Source organism: Enoplosus armatus, chromosome 12 (genome assembly GCF_043641665.1).
Source record: "Enoplosus armatus isolate fEnoArm2 chromosome 12, fEnoArm2.hap1, whole genome shotgun sequence".
Taxonomy (NCBI): domain Eukaryota; kingdom Metazoa; phylum Chordata; class Actinopteri; order Centrarchiformes; family Enoplosidae; genus Enoplosus; species Enoplosus armatus.
In genome coordinates this window covers 8,396,543-8,413,540 of record NC_092191.1, presented here as the reverse complement: position 1 = coordinate 8,413,540, position 16,998 = coordinate 8,396,543, and the positions used below count along the sequence as shown (strand labels likewise).

Here is a 16,998-nt window from a genome sequence, read left to right as displayed (position 1 = left end):
CCAGAAATGAATGGAAAGACCCTGATATCTCAGGATTTGATTTTAGGACAATAGGTTCGAGTGTCCTGTCAGAAGAGGGTATCTATATCAAGTATAATGTCACATTCTGAAACAGGAAACTTGTCTTCTCCTTCATATTCTCACCGTTCCTGTAACATCAGCTTGTTCTGCTTCTTCCACAGGTCTTTGAAATCAGAGGAAAACTCGTGCCAAATGGAGAAGAAAGTGTTGGGAGAGACCTCTTTTTCTCCTCCTTTGGGTTTAACCGAGAAGGACACGCTCAACTCCAAGAAGCTGAGGAAAAGAGAACAAAAACATTACTTCAAGACCAAACTATTACAACATGAGATTACAATTGTTGTGAAACCTGGCCATGCTAAGCAAATATGCAAAATATGAAAGTTAATCTTGGAATAATGTGCTTTTTCAGAGATTTAATAGTAGAGTAACATAAAAAACGCAAACCAATGATGACTGTGCATTTCAGAGAAGAACAGTGGACACAAAGTGAAATGACTGCCACTAAAGCAACATAGTCATTCTGTTTTTTTCCGACGGATTAACTTCCAGGACTATATAAAACTCGTATACATCTCATATACGGCCTTTAGCTTTGTCACTCCCTTCCCTGGTGTGTATAAGCCTCTTTGTAAGTTGTCTTTGTGTACATATTTAAGCACATACTATACAGTACATATAAGCGTGAGTGAGGAAGGGGAAGGAAAAAAACATGTCTGACAAGGAGACAAAGACAGATCTAGTAAAAGGAAAGCATGAATATGGCAGCAGATGACACATGTTCAAGTGTTAAATGTGGTGCATTTGCAGTGGATCAATACAGTGGACAGGTTGGGGTCTCTTTGTTTGGAGTGTGCTATAGGAACACATTCCTGGCCAGCAGTAACAGAAGCCTGGAGCCAAGGCTGTCTACTCTCGCTCCGCTTAGATAAACAACACAGACACCACACAGGGGGCCTCCCGTCTTCTGAAGGCCTGGCATGATGGCCTGCACCTTCCATGTAACTGAAGGAACCAGGAGTCCTAAATATTGACAAAGCAGCAAGATTATATTTCTTCACTGCAGTGAGAATGTGTCACTTCAGATTGTATTGAATTGCATTATCCTGTGTTACTTTCAAATTCACAACTGTGATCACTGTTTTGATACTCGAGACCAAATGTAAACCCATGAAATGGAACAGAAGTGCATTCATCTTTCAGGTGAAGATGCTGCAGGAAGATGTTTCTAAAGACAAAAAAAAAAGCTCTTACGTCTTCTGAGTGTCTCCCAGCTGCTTCTCTTGTGTTTCCAGTTCAGTTTTGGCTATAAAGGAAAACATAAGTAAATACAGGATTAAATTAGGATTAGGACAGATATGGGATTTCTTGTAATGTCAGAAAATACATCTTTCACCTACAATGCAACTTGTATGTAGGAGGATTCCCCATGTCACCATTACTTAAATCAACAAGTCATCTTCAAGGTCATTGCTGTGCCACCAGGTTATTAAGTGTCGGATTGTCCACTGTTGCACAACTGACAAATGAGTGCTGCAGATCGCAAGACAAGTGCTTCTTTGTGCAGGGTTACTTCGAATGGAGACAGATGACTGTGTGAGAGTGTGTGTGTGTGTGTGTGTGTGTGAGCGAGAAAGAGGTGTGAGTTAAAAGAGAGACAGCAAGAGGATAAGAAAACTGGGAGTTGGACACCATGCTATGCATTAAGAGATATTTCCAGCAGGCCACTACATTTATCTCAGTGGGCCATCAGGATAATTTTGACTGTTATAAATCATGATTTAAGAGAACAGCAGTGAAATGTGACAGCCTCAGTCAGGAAAATGGCGGCAGGTTACTACTTATCAAATTTCAGATCCGTGGGCTGATTTTTTCAAATATAATAATAGTAGTGGTAGAGTCACTCCAGCTGTATTTTCTTGCTGCTCTAGATCTTCACTGTGCTGGCGTATGACTGTCAAAAGGTCAGACATTAAATTCTCTCCCAGACAGCTTCTCAGTCCCCCTCAAGGTCAATTATCTGTAAGCTGCTGCTGCCGCCTTAAACTGTCAAATGATCAGAAAAGACCTACGGCCTCCTCATGGCTTTCCAAGACAGACACGACAGTCGATGGGACAGAGAATCTTTCCCTGGCACAAATCTGTGTTCTGCTCTTATCCTGGGGAATATCTGGTTGCTATGTGTAATTGAAGCCAGAACCACATCTAAAAGATCTCAGACAAACCCGTTGAGACCAGCACTATGCTTTATCATTCCACAGTGCTAAATCACTCTGTAGTCCACAATCGTGTCTCTCTCTCCTCTGACGGCTCATCAATAAATGAAGACAAATTGATAAATAATGTGAACGGGCCTTGCTAAAAGCATCTTAATATCAGGACTGTGCTTTGCTCTTTGAACAAGGATGTTTTAAGATGCTACTTACCATTTACTATAACACTGAACTGAAAGATTCTGCTATGAATGATGTATAATCTACACTCTTAGACACTCTTAGATAAACTTTCCCCCCCGACGCTGAATGTTTCATTATGACCTCAATATGATTAATTGTGTTCTTATCTACTTAAATTATTGTGGTGATATGAAGACAATGTGGTATTATGGGGCAGGACAACTAAACTGATAAACAATGTATTTACAACAAAATGAAAGAAGAAAACATGTCAATGAAAATTATTATTTAAATTATTTAAAGATGTCCGTTCTGTTATCGCATCATATGGTTCAACGTGATAAAGATCAACATATGTGATTTTACCATAACATGGTATACATAAACATGAAAAATTGTAGTTTGATTTTTAACCATGTCGGCCTACATGATGTGACGACTAGCAGAATTGTAGTTGGTAAAATAGGGAGGAAGAATTTGACATCAGTCTTACTAATCTTCATGTCCATCAGAAACAGATTATCACATGGCCAGTGCTCTCTCGCTAGTCACAGCGACTCCATCAAAGCCCTGCATGCATGAGAATTTGTGAAGTGAGCGGGGAAAATCGAGCTAGACCAAACAGCCGAGCTCCAACAAGTCCGCTCCCACTGTTATTCTGTGGTTAGTTTCATGGTCAGAAAATAAACAAAAGCGGTTTAAACTGTGGAGCCAGAAACAGTTTAACCCCAGGCTTTTTAGAAATTACAGAAATAACAAAAATAAGGCATTTGGCTGTTGTTCTTTTTTCACCGCCGCAGTGGAGGAACCCCAAGAATCCCGTCTGGAGCCTTCTGAGTCACAGATCCATGTTACGGTGCTTACATTCTGCTCTCAGAGGAAAAACCTCGTCATTTGCATCAAAGAGAGAGCTCCCATATTTCTCTCAAACACAGAGAGAAAGCAAAAGAGAGGAAAAGAGAGGGGGAGAGGTGGAAATGGGAGAGATGCTTTCATCTGCAGACTTCCTTTAAAATGGACAGTGAGCATTACCACGGAAGAACATATGCTATATATTATACTCTCATCTGAATACAAAAGCAGTTGGAAGAGAGGCCTGTGAGCCGGGTCCTTCAGAAAGATTTGTCACAGTCAACTGAATGTAGCCACGGTCAAAGCCAATGCTACACAAAGAATGACATTTGGCTTGTTATGTTAAAACAAGCAGAACAAACTAAGTCTTACACCTTTGAAGTGGACCACAATATCCCAGTATCGTTGTACTGTAGATGTCAGCTTATGGGGAAAAAAAGCACGACTGTGTGACATCTGGTGGACACGACGGAAAATCACGACTACATTTTCAGTGGATTTTGCCGTGATAACATCTTCAACAAAAATGTAGTAGTAGCTGTTAGCTTCCTTTAGGACTTAAGATGTGCTTCTTCATGATGATGATGATGATGATGATACAGGAGATGTTTTACCCCGCTAGCGGCATGGCACCAGTGATGTCACTGTTGGTTTGTCAGTCCACCACTTTGGTCCAGACGGAAATATCTCAGCAACTACTGGATGAATTGCCATGACATTTGGTACAGACATTCATGGTGCCCAGTGGATGAATCCTACTGATTTTGGTGATCCCCTTTTTCATCTAGTGTCTTCATCAGGCCAAAGTTTTCATGTATCCAGTCATATATCTCAACATCTGCTTGATGGATAGAAACAAAACCTTTCCTCCAGTGCCTCCATGAGGTTGACATTTGTAGTTTTGAGTGAAGCGTCTCAACAACTGTTGGATGGATTGCCATGAAGATTTGCTCGAAACATTTCTGTTCCCCTCAGGATGAACTTTGGTGACCCCCTGACTTTTCATCAGGTCTAATTTCTAATTTGTCCAATACTTTGGTTTATGACCAAATATCTGCAAAACATATGACATTCCCAATTTAAAAAAGCTAATTAGCAAATGTTAGCATGTTAACACACAAACAAGATGATGAATATAACGTTAAAATTATACCTGCAAAACATCAGCATGTTAGCATTGTCATTCATCAGCATTCAGCTCAAAGCACAGCTGTGCGTACAGCCTCACAGAGTCACTATAACTCTGTAGACTCATAGGTGTTGTTGGAATAAATGCGCAATGGAAGAGGAAGTGCTCATCATTTACAATCAATTCATCATTATCATTTTAACAGCCCTCTTAGTAAACACCTCACTGTGAAGGTTTATTTAATTTGCTAATAGGAGAGAAGGAGTGATAGAAAGAGGGAAGAGGTCAAGGAGGCAACGGGGTGCTTCTAATGGTTCTGTCATTCCTCTAAAAGAGAAAGAACCTTGTTATGAGAACAGGACAGCAGACTGAGAGTGGAAAAATAAAGGAAGACAGGAACTGAGGACAAATCTTTAAGGCCAGGAAAAAGGATAAATATATGACAAAACCATCACGTCATGACGTCAAAAGTACTAAGTGAAAGGGATCAGGTCCCGAACAAGTCAGTTTTATTCCAGCCTCTCAGGTATCCAGAGTCTGTTCTCTGGAGTCAATTTAACAGGCTGCATGACAGGTTCACCTTTGGCCATCCTGAATCTTCCTTTGAGGCAGAGCAAGACATACTCCGTTTTATAAGGTAGAGATCAAGATAAAAGACCCAGCTACCACTTGCAGTCATAATCCGTCAAAGCAGATAGGCATACTTGAAACAATAACTGTGAGTTATTCAACACACCTTGGAATAAACAGACGTCCCTATGGAAACGACACTGAGTGAACCCGTGTGTGTGTATATCAACCAGAAAATGGCATGAAACAGATTTGGAAATGTGTCTGCGGACATAGAAGACTTAAATCATTCTGATTGATGAGCTGCTTCACATACTCTCACACCACAGATGCATTTTCAGTTTAGATATGCCAAGGGTATACCAGCACAGAATATGTTTTGAATCAGTAGGGATAAATTCTAAAATAAACTCCTTGTCTGAGGTTAAACACAGATGAGCAAACCATATGTTTAAAGAGACTGACCATCACCTGTTTCATCATATTTAAAGAATAAGGCTTTTTTTCTTATTGTCAACAAATCTCATGAAATGACCAAAACAAACAACTTCCCTATCCTGTCTGTGGTGCTCAGCCCCACGCCAATTTGTTCCTACTGAACACAATAATCTTTTAAAAAATGGGTTCCAAACATATACTTTCATTTTTAAAAAAGGTTCCATCATTTCTCTAAAAAGATGGACGCTTATTTTAGTTTAGTTTTTAGCAAACGTTACTCAAACAGGAGTAAATAGTTTTAGTTTAATGAGACTGGTGAAAGTCTTATCAATCATCAGTTTCAATTGATTTGGAAAACAGGCTCACCTTGGCTAAGAAATCCTTCCATCTTGTCCTTAAAGGGTTGCAGGTTCTCTTCAGAGGACAACTTGCAAACTTTCTCCGTCTCAGCTGAGCATGCTGAAATAACAAGAGATGATCATGATGAGAGGGGGGAAAGACTTTCAATGCATTAATATCTTATCCAGCATTTGTATTGTAATTACATACTCTGCAGTGCACTTGATCCTGGTGGATGAAGCTCACTTTGATAAATCTCTGCTGAATTTCTGCTGAATAAGTGTCGGCAAAGACATAATGACCCATAATGACTAATAATAACCCCCCCCCCCCCAGGAACCAGGAAGGCCCGCGCACTGATCCCGGGAGAAACTTACCGTCACGCTCTATCTGCAACCATAACGGATACACAAACTCAGCTCAAGGCCTTAGAGGTGGAGAGGCCATAAGACGCTAAGGGGAACGGGGAGGTCGGGACTGGGCAAGTGGTAATTCATAGACCATATGGTGCCTCAACCAAAAAGGTACACAGCGAGCTCTCTCCACTGTGTTGCTTGCTGATGTCCTTCGGGCCAGCCAAGGCCATTTCTGCGCCGCCTACCTATCGGAACCCCCCTCTGGGAACTGTCATCGAAGCCCAGGTCTGTTAGAGCACTCAGCTGGCTCTGGTAATGAAGAGGTCTGCAGGTATAGCATGTGATGATGTATTTATGTACGGCCAAGCATGTGCCACTGCCACTGGGGTCGAAGTAGACGCAAGTTCATTTCCCCTGCGAGCAACTCCATCTTTATGAATTGCAAATAATGAACAGCCTAAAGAATCATTAGGGCAGAGGAAAAACAATATTTGGCAACACGGATCAGGCACCCAATTGGTTTAGCAGCAAAGATACATAAAGCATGATAGAGAACAGACCAGGTTTGGGGAATTGTCGATCGAGCTGCAAGCACACAAACTCACACATACACACGTATATACTCACATGCATATTGCACAAGAATACACAGTCTTTTTTTTTTTTTTTTTACCACCTGTAGGCACTTCAGTCCTTGGAAAGTGTTCTGAGTGCTGACTGACTTGAGACAGAGCAAGGAAAGCAAGTATTTCCCAACTGCCTCATTCATTAGGACTCTTTTCACTCAACCAATCAATTTAACGTGTCACGCATAATCCAATTTCCACACTTCTTTCCTGAGGTCTTGATATGCAATAACATAACACATTCATTCTTGCACAGATTGTTTTCATAACCCACTTTTATGTGTTTACTAATTTTATATAAAGTATGTATGTTTTCAATAATACCAAAATGCAACATATGAAGTAATACAAATAAAATACTCTTGTATTGTAAAGGGAATTCTGAATCCCAACACCTTGGCTTGTGAAACCCACTAAAAAATAATGTAATAATCTAAAGTTGATGGTTAGTGGTGACAAAATTTTTACTTTTTACCTAATAATAAGGATGAATACATGAAAGCGGGTAAGTAGAAAGCGTATAATCATGGAAAGTTATGTAATAGATTAACCATGTGCTTCGGTTCAGGAACTGATTGAACAACTGACTGATGAACGAATGAATGAAAGAATTACAGAGTCAAAGAGTCAGCCATTGACCAAAACAGTCCATCCATGAATCATATTTAGGATCCCCCTGGGCAAAGTGACCACGCACGACAAGCACAGAGACATGCAGGAATATTCTGAAATTCTCTTAAAAAATGGTCTCATTGTTATGTGTTGGAGGTTTAGGGCTTGCAGGGTGAAACGATTCAGAGCTCAAAGGAGAGTCTATTCCAGTTCAGTGAATAGCTGATGAACCTTTGATAGTGTACACAGGTAGTGGAAGTTCCCTGACCTTGCCCCCTCTATATTTTGATCTCTATTTCATGAGGACAGCAAAGGCACACCAGGTCCAACAGGAGTCTACATCTGACAAGTCACATCTGCTTCTGGTTAGCTCGTCTGTACGACAAACAGATGCTATCTCTCCGTTGACCCGCCTCTACGATCCACACATGACCATAGCTGGTTAGGTTTGGAATATTATGTCCCATTGTGCTTGTAGATATGTGCATGGATTAATACATAATTTATTGCTACATAAATTTCCATGTGATGGTATTTTAAACATGATATGACACCTGCCATGATTTGCTGGATACGGCATGGCTATGTTTACTACCTGGTAAGCTTGTTATAAATAAGCAGTTTAAAGGTTTTGGATGTGCTCACAGAGGGAAAATTATGGAATGTAGGTTGATGACCATACCGTTGAGGTCTTTCCTCAGCTTGCGCAGATCTCTTTGAAAGTCCTCAAACTTCATCTGGGAGGCCTGGAAAAGGTCCTGGGGCTCAGGCAGAGGGAAGACACACGTCTCTCTGCCAGCATCCTGGTAAATCACAACACACATTCATGCACAAAAAAACCCACACTCGCCAATGTCAAAGTCAATCTTCATCAAATGGGAGAGGGCCTCTCTAGTATATACTGTACACATCAGGCAAGATTGAAGTAAATGTCTTCAGAGACCTACATGTACTTATCAGCAGTCCAAACATCCCAGAGAAGATATGGCTGAAAGTGCAGCCGATAATGACCATTAAGCTTGGTGCAGAAAGTACACTGCAATTCACTCCATCAGAGTTACTGCAAGGCCATTATGAGTGCTAGAGCCATGTCATGCAGGTTGATTTTGGCAAGCAGCACTCTACTGAGTTCATCTCATCTGGAGAACCTAATTATTTACACTAGCGCTCCTTTGGATGCTGTGCCAACGAACAGACTGCAGGTTTGAATGAACCCAGACCAAAGCAGAGGAAGAGCGGGAGAGGAAGAGTGAAAGACAGAGAGAGAATTATAAGAGAGAGCCAGAGGAGGAGAGAGATTTGTTTCTGCCGTAAATGAGGAAAGAGAAAATAAATAATTTGATAAAGGATAAGCCATGGTATCCTCTGGCAAGAGAGGAGATGAAAAGAGAGCTCTGGAAGGATTTCTAAGCAAATCAGACTAAAACAGAAAAGTGATTCAAATAAACAGGAACCAAAACATACCTCATCAAAGTGCCTTAGATAGTAAGCAACAATGTAGGACAAAAGACTCTGGGAGTTATCCTGAAAGAGAGAAAGAAAGAAAGAAAGAAAAAGATCCAAATAAATAAACCAAAATTCCCTTTATTTATTAATTTAATCACTTTGGAGCAGGACGTTTTAATTTGTGTGAGGCAAACAAGAATAGAGACAGCGGTCATAGAAGTTGGGGATAAATCATGACATTGGAAGAGCAATACAACAGAACACAACTGTGCTGGGCTGGCTGTCATAACTCAGAGTTGGTGGAAAGTTTGATGTTCTTTATGGATACCTTACTCAGTCCACCACCACAAAAACACAAACCACTGTGTCCTTATATGGCAGTGCCAAGGGCACACTGAGCCCGTTGTGATATTGAATAAGAACAGTAAACAGAATGGCCTCTCCGCTAAATCTGCACAGCTATGGTCAATGTGTTTTGGTAGCATTGGGCGTCCCTTTTAACTCCTGGACTCTCAGTTCTGGACTTGACCATAGATGGGACAATTGTAAGTCCACATCAACTTTTTGAGTCATCATTTTCCCCACTTATTTTCTAGTACATTGTAAGTTACAGAATAAAGCTCTGCTTCTGTGGGTGCATATGAATTACATAGGTTTGTGTCCTTTACTTATCTTATACCAATTTATACATACACTTCCAGTCTCCTGTTTGCTTGTGCATAAAACCTAATTGAGCGTCTGCTCTTGTAGAGTGAGCAATGTTTGCTTTTACTCCTGTAACACACAGACTCACGCTGCTCTTAACGTCCTTCAGTTTTGGCAGAATGTCCAAGGTGAAGCCGTCGGCCTGCCCTCGAGACCGATTACCTCCGTTCATGAAGTTGCCAAAAGCGAGCACCAGGCCAAGCACCTGCAATACACACTCACCACTCTGGAGAGTCTGGTGCACACACACATGCACCCAAAAACAAATGAGGCAAAGATATGAAGGTTAAATTCAGTGACAGAAAAGAAAATGAAACAGGAAGAAGGCCAGTGGCTCACCTTGCATACTCTCTGAAGGATTTCTATTTTGCGGAGAATTGAGGTGATACATTCATGGAAAGTTGACTGAAACAGGATGCAGAACACTCGTTCAGAGAAGTTGGGGATCTGGGAAATCTGGAATAGAAACCTGAAGGCACAGTATCAGTCACCATAACACATCTGTGTAATGACACATATCTCGTGTAATGAATTTGGTTCAGAAGGTAGGTTTGGCTCTTACTGTTCAGGCTTGTCCAGTGGCTTGGCATCCTCCTTGTCTTTGGATGATTTAATATGCTTTTTAATACCATCCATCTCATCAGCTTGAGCTCTCTGTCAAATGAAAATGCAGATTAAGATGGAAATGTATTTGCATATAGGCAGGTGACTCAAATCAAAACCTAAACTAAGTGTAAGACTAGCTGACCAAAATACAGTATGCGCATAGTTTGATCAGGGAAACATCAGGAACTGTTAAAATAGAGCCCCTGGTGCCAAACACATGAAAACCAACTTACACGGGTGTCGTTAGGACACATTCATGTGTGTGTTTCTTTTATACTTGTGTGGATTTGGGTTGTGATGTATGTATCCACTACGTAGCATTGTCACGTTTAGCAAACTACAGTGTAAAGAAAATATAGAAAATCAAAAAATCAATTCCTCCCTCCCTGGTTACAAACCACTACTGTGAAACAAACATGTAAGAATTTGGATTTATTAATGTAAATGGATGGGACAATGACATGAAGTGCCTTGAAGAGGAATTAATTTTCTTATGCTCTGCTAGAAGATCACTTGTGGCAGTACTTTGCTGAAATGTATGCCCAAACGCTAAAACAAAAAACAGGGAAAGTTTCCCGATAGGAAGTTGGATCAACCAATCAGTTTGCTTGCATACATGTGTGCACTAGGCATTGTTGAAATTTGGGAGGTGTACACGTCGTCTGTTCTGCAAGCCTCTGCCACAGTTACCATCCTCTGTAACTCTGTGTAGGTTGCCTCTGCAGAAGCATAATTCCGGCTTTACAGACCTTTTATAAATTGATATAAGTGTATATCAAAAGTATGGATGAACCTTACTTTTCTGCTGATGAAGATCATGTGATATGATCAACCAATTTTCAAGCCAACATGGACAAAAAGTCCATAAAGTGCTCAGAAAATGGAAGTTTGAACATCTAAAATTCCATGACAACTAGCAAACTCCATCTGCTGATGAAGATCAAGCGATGTGATCAAAAGCTCCAGAGCATCTACTAAATGGTACTTGAGGTGGGTGTGTTTTGTCAGCTTAGTTCTCTGTTTGTTTCTATCGACAAACTTTACCTCAAGCGTAAAAGAATTCTCAGATTGTGCCGTTTTGTACATAAACTCAACCGTATGCCAGTCCATACAGTATAAGTTTCATAAATGCTAAAGAGTTGCCTTCAGCCAGACTACATTCCTGGCTATTATCCTGCTGTCATGCTCTGGACCACAGTTTTATACAAGGTGGTATAAAAAAAAGGAGGCCAGAAATGCCCCTTCGTTTCACAAGAGGCAAAGACAATAGACGCTAATGTGCCTGACGTAGATGGGCAAAACAATAAAACCATCCCCAGGAAGAGAATGTAAACGCTCTCTCCAGAGCCCATAGACCCCCAAAGAGTCCCAGCAGTCTAGCCTCTCCCTCTGTTTCTCTCCATCTTTCTCTCTGGGGTTTGGCCTCGGCATGGATCCTTGGAAAACATCAAACACCAGCATCAAACGCACTGAGAGCCCGATTAGTATTCTACACACCGCTGCCTTCTGTCGACGAGGGCAAGCTCTCCTTCGCCTTCTCTCGAGATGTTTTCAAGTGTAAATATATTTAATACAAAGCAGATCCTTTTCAAAGGGCAGCAGCCGAGCCCAGCAGTGTTTGGTGTAATTGGGGACAAGTAGGCATTAGCGTGTGATCTTTGAATTGCTAGGGCATGTTGCAGTGGTTGTTAGCATGAGAAATACAGTCACATGTGGAATATCAAATGCAAAGGAGTGTAGGATGATATTTGTGATGCCAGAAGTCTAGCGGTAGCCAAGTGGTATTCATTAGCCAGATTTCTAGTACAGGGCTAAACAGAGCCAGCCTGGGCTTAATCACTATTTATGTCACTCAATTTTCAATGCAACAACATTTATAAGATTATTTGTACATTGAGCTGCCAAGAGAATAGTGACCAAATGACAAATTGCATCATGTAATAAACATGTCAAATATATTTAGACATCACAAGGCCTTGTAGTAAAAAACAAAACAAAAAAACAAAGTAGTGTGAGGTGATTATTTGTGGTGTAAAAGTTCGTAGGAGGGACTATGGCTCTAACTGACCTCTATGACATTTAGCTACTGTCAGCTAAAAGGAGTCTGAACTTCAGACAACCAGTCTGGGCCCAGATTATGGCTTGTGATATTAGTGGGGAGGGAGCAGTGTCCCACTATCACTGTGACCCCTTTAATGGCGGTGGCTTATTTTTCAAAGGACAGGAGTGGCTATAATCCGCAGCCCATAGACTGAGCGACTCTGTCCCTGCCTCTGTGTGTGTGTTTCTGTCCATGTGTGCATACAGTACAGTATGTGCACATTTGTGTGGGTCAACATGTTTGTTTGTGGGCATGTTTGTGTGTGTGAGAGAAAAAGAGTGAGGGAGAGCAGTGTGTGATCTCCTTCCTAGCACAGTGAGTGAGGGTGTAACCATTAGAAGCCCCTCGCATTCCTCAAGACAGGCTGACTGTGCTGCCAACTGTGGTTTAGGGGGCTGGAGACCCACAGACAGGATGGAGTCTCGCAATACAAAAGAGAAACAATTTGGCTCCTCGACTCAATAACATAGCCTCGGGCCATAAGGGGGAGAAGGAGAGAGAGGGAGAGGGCTTGAAGTCTCGGGGTGAGTGGAGAGGTTAGAAGACTTTTGATCCTCAGTTATGACACATTAGTTCATAACTACAGCTTGTCTCAAGCCTCAGTCTCATTCCCATGATCAACATTATTAATATGCCTCTGGCAGCCAAAGGTCCAGGCCTCTCCTGTGTAGTTGTGCCAAAAAGCAATTCACAGGAATTTCACAGCATCTTAAAACTGTATTATAGTTGAAATGTGGAAAACATGCCCATTTTCATGTTCCATTATTTACTGACCTGACTTCGAACGGGTCCTGAACCGTTTCCACTGGTCGGGGGAGATTTCCTATTAGTGGATGTTGATGAATATGTATTTACTGTATACAAGTAGCCCTTCATAGCCAAAATGGAGACATATTGGAAAGTAGCGATGACAGCTCCGTAATTCTTTTTATGCTAATACTATACGAAACAATGTGGTGATTTCACTTGGCGAAGCTCAGTGTAGTCTCTTTCTTCTTCTTTTTTAAACCACACTAGCACTTTCAAGAGGTGCTGTGTGACAAAAACCCTGGAGTTTCTCAAGTATCGTTTCCTTTGCACAGGGGCATTACCAAAGTGAAGTCAATCAGATCCAGTGTGAAGAAAACATGTTTACTATGTAAAAGCGTTGGTCCCCTTCCAGGCCAGCAGACAGACCTACACAAGACTGACTCTGTCGCCAAACAGCACACATACCAGTACGGTTTGTGGCTCGCCTGTTTGTTTTGGTATCTAATGCACACTTCCTTTTGTTCACCCTTTCAAGTGGAACATGGAATAAGAACTCCACATAGAGAAATATGTTCACAGTGAGGTGACATCTCTGACTGACAACACATTATAGACATACCAATTTAATTAAAAAGTGCTCCCCCCCAACCTACACTGTATACAAGCTTTTGATAATCATCTTATCATAATTAATCTTTTGATAATCTTGGAAAGGTTTCTTTTGATGGATAGCAATTGGTGTTTTGTGGTTTACCCTAAGTTTAAGTGCCAAATAAAACAACACTAACAGCTGATGAATGAGTTGGTTTTTTTTTTTGGCATTTTGTTGATATCACGGCTTGTTGGGTCTTCTTAGGTTTCATTCTATAATAAAGTGATTGCCTGTTATTCATATATGGCATGAAATGAGTGACCATAAATCATTCTATATTTGTCACAAGCAGACTGTTCCAAAATAATACTTTTACTGCAAACCACAGAGGGAAAGGGGGAAAAAATGTTTTCCCAGAGTGAACGCTGCAGTCAAGATCAGCCTGAGCTGTCAGTGGTGTTACTTTGTATAATTACACTTGGTTTGTTGCTCAACACTGAGTATTTATATGATTATGCATTGGCAGGAAAGAGCAGAAATGTATTTCAGTTTGGGATATTGTCTTTTCACTGGTCTATTGACTTTACTGAAACCACTGTCCACATGAGCCTTGATAATATTTTCTTCAAAGTAAAAACATTTCGAAGTTAAAAAATGTTTATTACTGTTGAAACCATAAAGACATAGCTCCAATTCCACGTAGCGCTACAGCATGTTGTTATACTCACATTTTCATAAAGGGCTTGCAGAGTCTCCAGATCAACGACAGTGTTGTCCATATTTAGGACGGCTGTAAAATGGAAGGATGACATGGTTAATGTGAATGTTAACTCTACAGCATGTCTTGACACTTCTCTGCTACCTTCGAGGAACACCATTAACAAGTCAGAAATCAAACCAGCACAAACAGGCCTCCTTTGGCAGAAACAACGATCACAAACATTGGCAGAACACCCCTTTTTCTTGCTTCGCTGGAGCTGAAGGTGGCATGAAACAAGGGCAAAATTTTTCTCTGCACGGCCCCAAAGTGTCATGTGCCTTATGCTGTGAGTTACACAGATATCAGCTCTCATCACGATAGCATAGAAGGGGCCACAAACTAAAACATAAATACAGAGGTCTTAGAAATCTGTCAAAGGTACAAAGATCTGTGTTTGAACTCCTGTGTTTGAATTCCTGGTGTCGCCTTTTTGTCTCGGCGCGAGGACCTGGCGCCCGTGAGCATTAATCCTTTGAAAGTAAATGTTTAAAGACAAACAGAGCCCGGGGGTCTGCGGCGTTGAGGCTGAGGTGTTGCTGTATGCACAATCACCCAGTGAAGCACTCGACACCTATATATGTATTTCACGGTGCTGTGGGTGTCCAAATTACTCACATTGTTTTGATCTGCTGATTTGCTGTTGAGGTACAGGGGGGGAAAGCTAGCGTCAGAAGGAACTTAGGAGTAATGGACTCAATGCACAATGTCACTTTGCATCACATCTTATGCTTGGACACTGAATGTGACTGGACTTCTTATAAGCTTACACAAACTTAACTTAACACACAAGAATAAAGAAGATCATGAGAAAACTAAATTAGACAAACGACAGGCATTTGGAAAAGAAAGCCTCAAGTGACCGTTGTACTGATCCAGTCAGTTCGGTCTCCTGTTTTTAGCTTTGATATTGCTTTATCTCTCTTTATGTAATCCTGCAGCCTTTTTAATCTCTTCACTCTTGTGCGACAAGGACAAATTCACTCCTTTTTTCCTAGTTTCCTTCTTCTGTCTAACCTCTTCACACTCTCTCCCCTTCTAAAGCCACAACAGAAATAACTTCCTTCTTCTCTGACTCTCCCCTTTTCTGTTTCTCGCACTCTTCCCTTGTAACCATTTGGTTTTGATTACTATCTGAACCAGAGTCTGGCTGGGTGGTTTGATTGGAGACGGGTTTTAAAAGACATGGGAGAAAACCGTATCATCGCTCTGACACAGACCTCTTATGACCAAAAGCCAGGCCCATTTGCCTGGGTCTACCCTGACTACCGCATTCAACCCCAGCATGGCGCCGGCAACCACCATCTAATACTGTGACTGGCGCTCCAAAGCCTCACAGGAAGCAGACACTGCATGGAAGTGTCCTATGAAACATGCAGAGTGTCAGCCAAGTCTGACAACAAACAACAACAGCTGTGAGGAAAAGAAAAATGTGTTGACTTCCCGCTGAGCAACGGGGGCCATCATAAAATAGACACGATCGAAATCAGTGATTCAGAAGTTGTTTTTCTTCAAGTCTGAGATATCCAAGTGATGAGGGCTACTCATCGTCTTCATCATGGAATCAAGAGGAAATAAAACAATGATTCACCACACCAAAAGGGACAATTACAAAGTTTTGACGAATGAATCTCTCTCTCGTAAACAAATTGTCCTTCGATTCTTTAATCATCTTAAACCTCGAACGACACAAGAGAACATGAGATCATTTCAGGAATGGGAAAACAATGGCATTACTAATATATAGTCTTTTGGGTTTTGTTCTTTATGTGAAATGATGAGCATTTTACGGCTATGATTATTCACCCCTGATAATCATTCAATTAAAATGCATGACTAAGTAAATAAAAAAAACACGTCTTGGGTTATTTTGTTTGTGCAAAGCAGCAGCAGGCATCACGCTGTTTTTTGGGGGAATAACAAGCACACAATAATGAGAAGTATTTTACTAGACCACTGTCTTCTCTCTGGTCTTATTCTCCATGATATACTGAAGTTTCCAATCAGCGCTAACTATGCACAATGGCAAAAACTGTCCCAACATAGGAGATGAATGACAGCGCTGATGAGAGTGGCCCCTGCTTGACCTGAGATGGATGCAATGAGTGACATACGGCCAGAAACATGGAGTGAAAATTCAGTCCACAGGATGCTTTGAAGACACTGCAGACGAAACAGCCCCACAGAGTGACTGCTTATTGCTACAAGTGAACAATATGTACCAGCCATGGTTTCAGTGGTACACGTTTATTGTAATGTAACTTATCCAGCTGCCATGTGAGATAAAGATTTGGAGCTGTAATGAAGGCTCTACTGTAAGAGGATCGGAGGATAGGATGGGTAGATGAAGAGGAGTGGAAGAGTGTTTAGATACATGGATGAGCGAAGACTGGAAAGCAATCAGAGAGTAACTAAAACAGGAAAACAGTCGGTTCCCATCAACATCTCCTGAATGACTTCACTTTAACAAAGCCATTTAGACAAGACGGTGACAACTCATCAGAGAAAGACAGAGCACCGTGGAGAAACATGCTGTGGATTTTAGATGGAGACAGATTATGCAAAATGAGAGCAAAGAAAAATAGACGGGAGGAGAGTAACAAAGGAAAAACATTTCAAACGCCTTGCAACATTATGACTTGTGATAAAGCTAACTACTAGAGGGAGGTTTAAGCTTTGGCAATGACCTCAGCCAATACTCAATC

At 41.2% G+C, this 16,998-nt stretch overlaps 1 protein-coding gene across 1 annotated transcript in view; it reads right to left on the bottom strand.

The window, feature by feature from the left end:
• The window catches only part of fmn2a (formin 2a), a 35,651-nt gene that overhangs the window by 1,276 nt on the left and 17,377 nt on the right, over window positions 1-16,998 (bottom strand). Inside the window, exons 7-15 of the mRNA XM_070916364.1 lie at window positions 14,265-14,326; window positions 10,050-10,141; window positions 9,827-9,956; window positions 9,576-9,722; window positions 8,801-8,860; window positions 8,019-8,139; window positions 5,770-5,862; window positions 1,273-1,324; window positions 145-294 (exon numbers count right to left, since the gene is read on the bottom strand). Of these exons, the coding sequence (XP_070772465.1) occupies window positions 145-294; window positions 1,273-1,324; window positions 5,770-5,862; window positions 8,019-8,139; window positions 8,801-8,860; window positions 9,576-9,722; window positions 9,827-9,956; window positions 10,050-10,141; window positions 14,265-14,326 (907 nt within the window). The remainder of the gene's footprint in view (window positions 1-144; window positions 295-1,272; window positions 1,325-5,769; window positions 5,863-8,018; window positions 8,140-8,800; window positions 8,861-9,575; window positions 9,723-9,826; window positions 9,957-10,049; window positions 10,142-14,264; window positions 14,327-16,998) is intronic.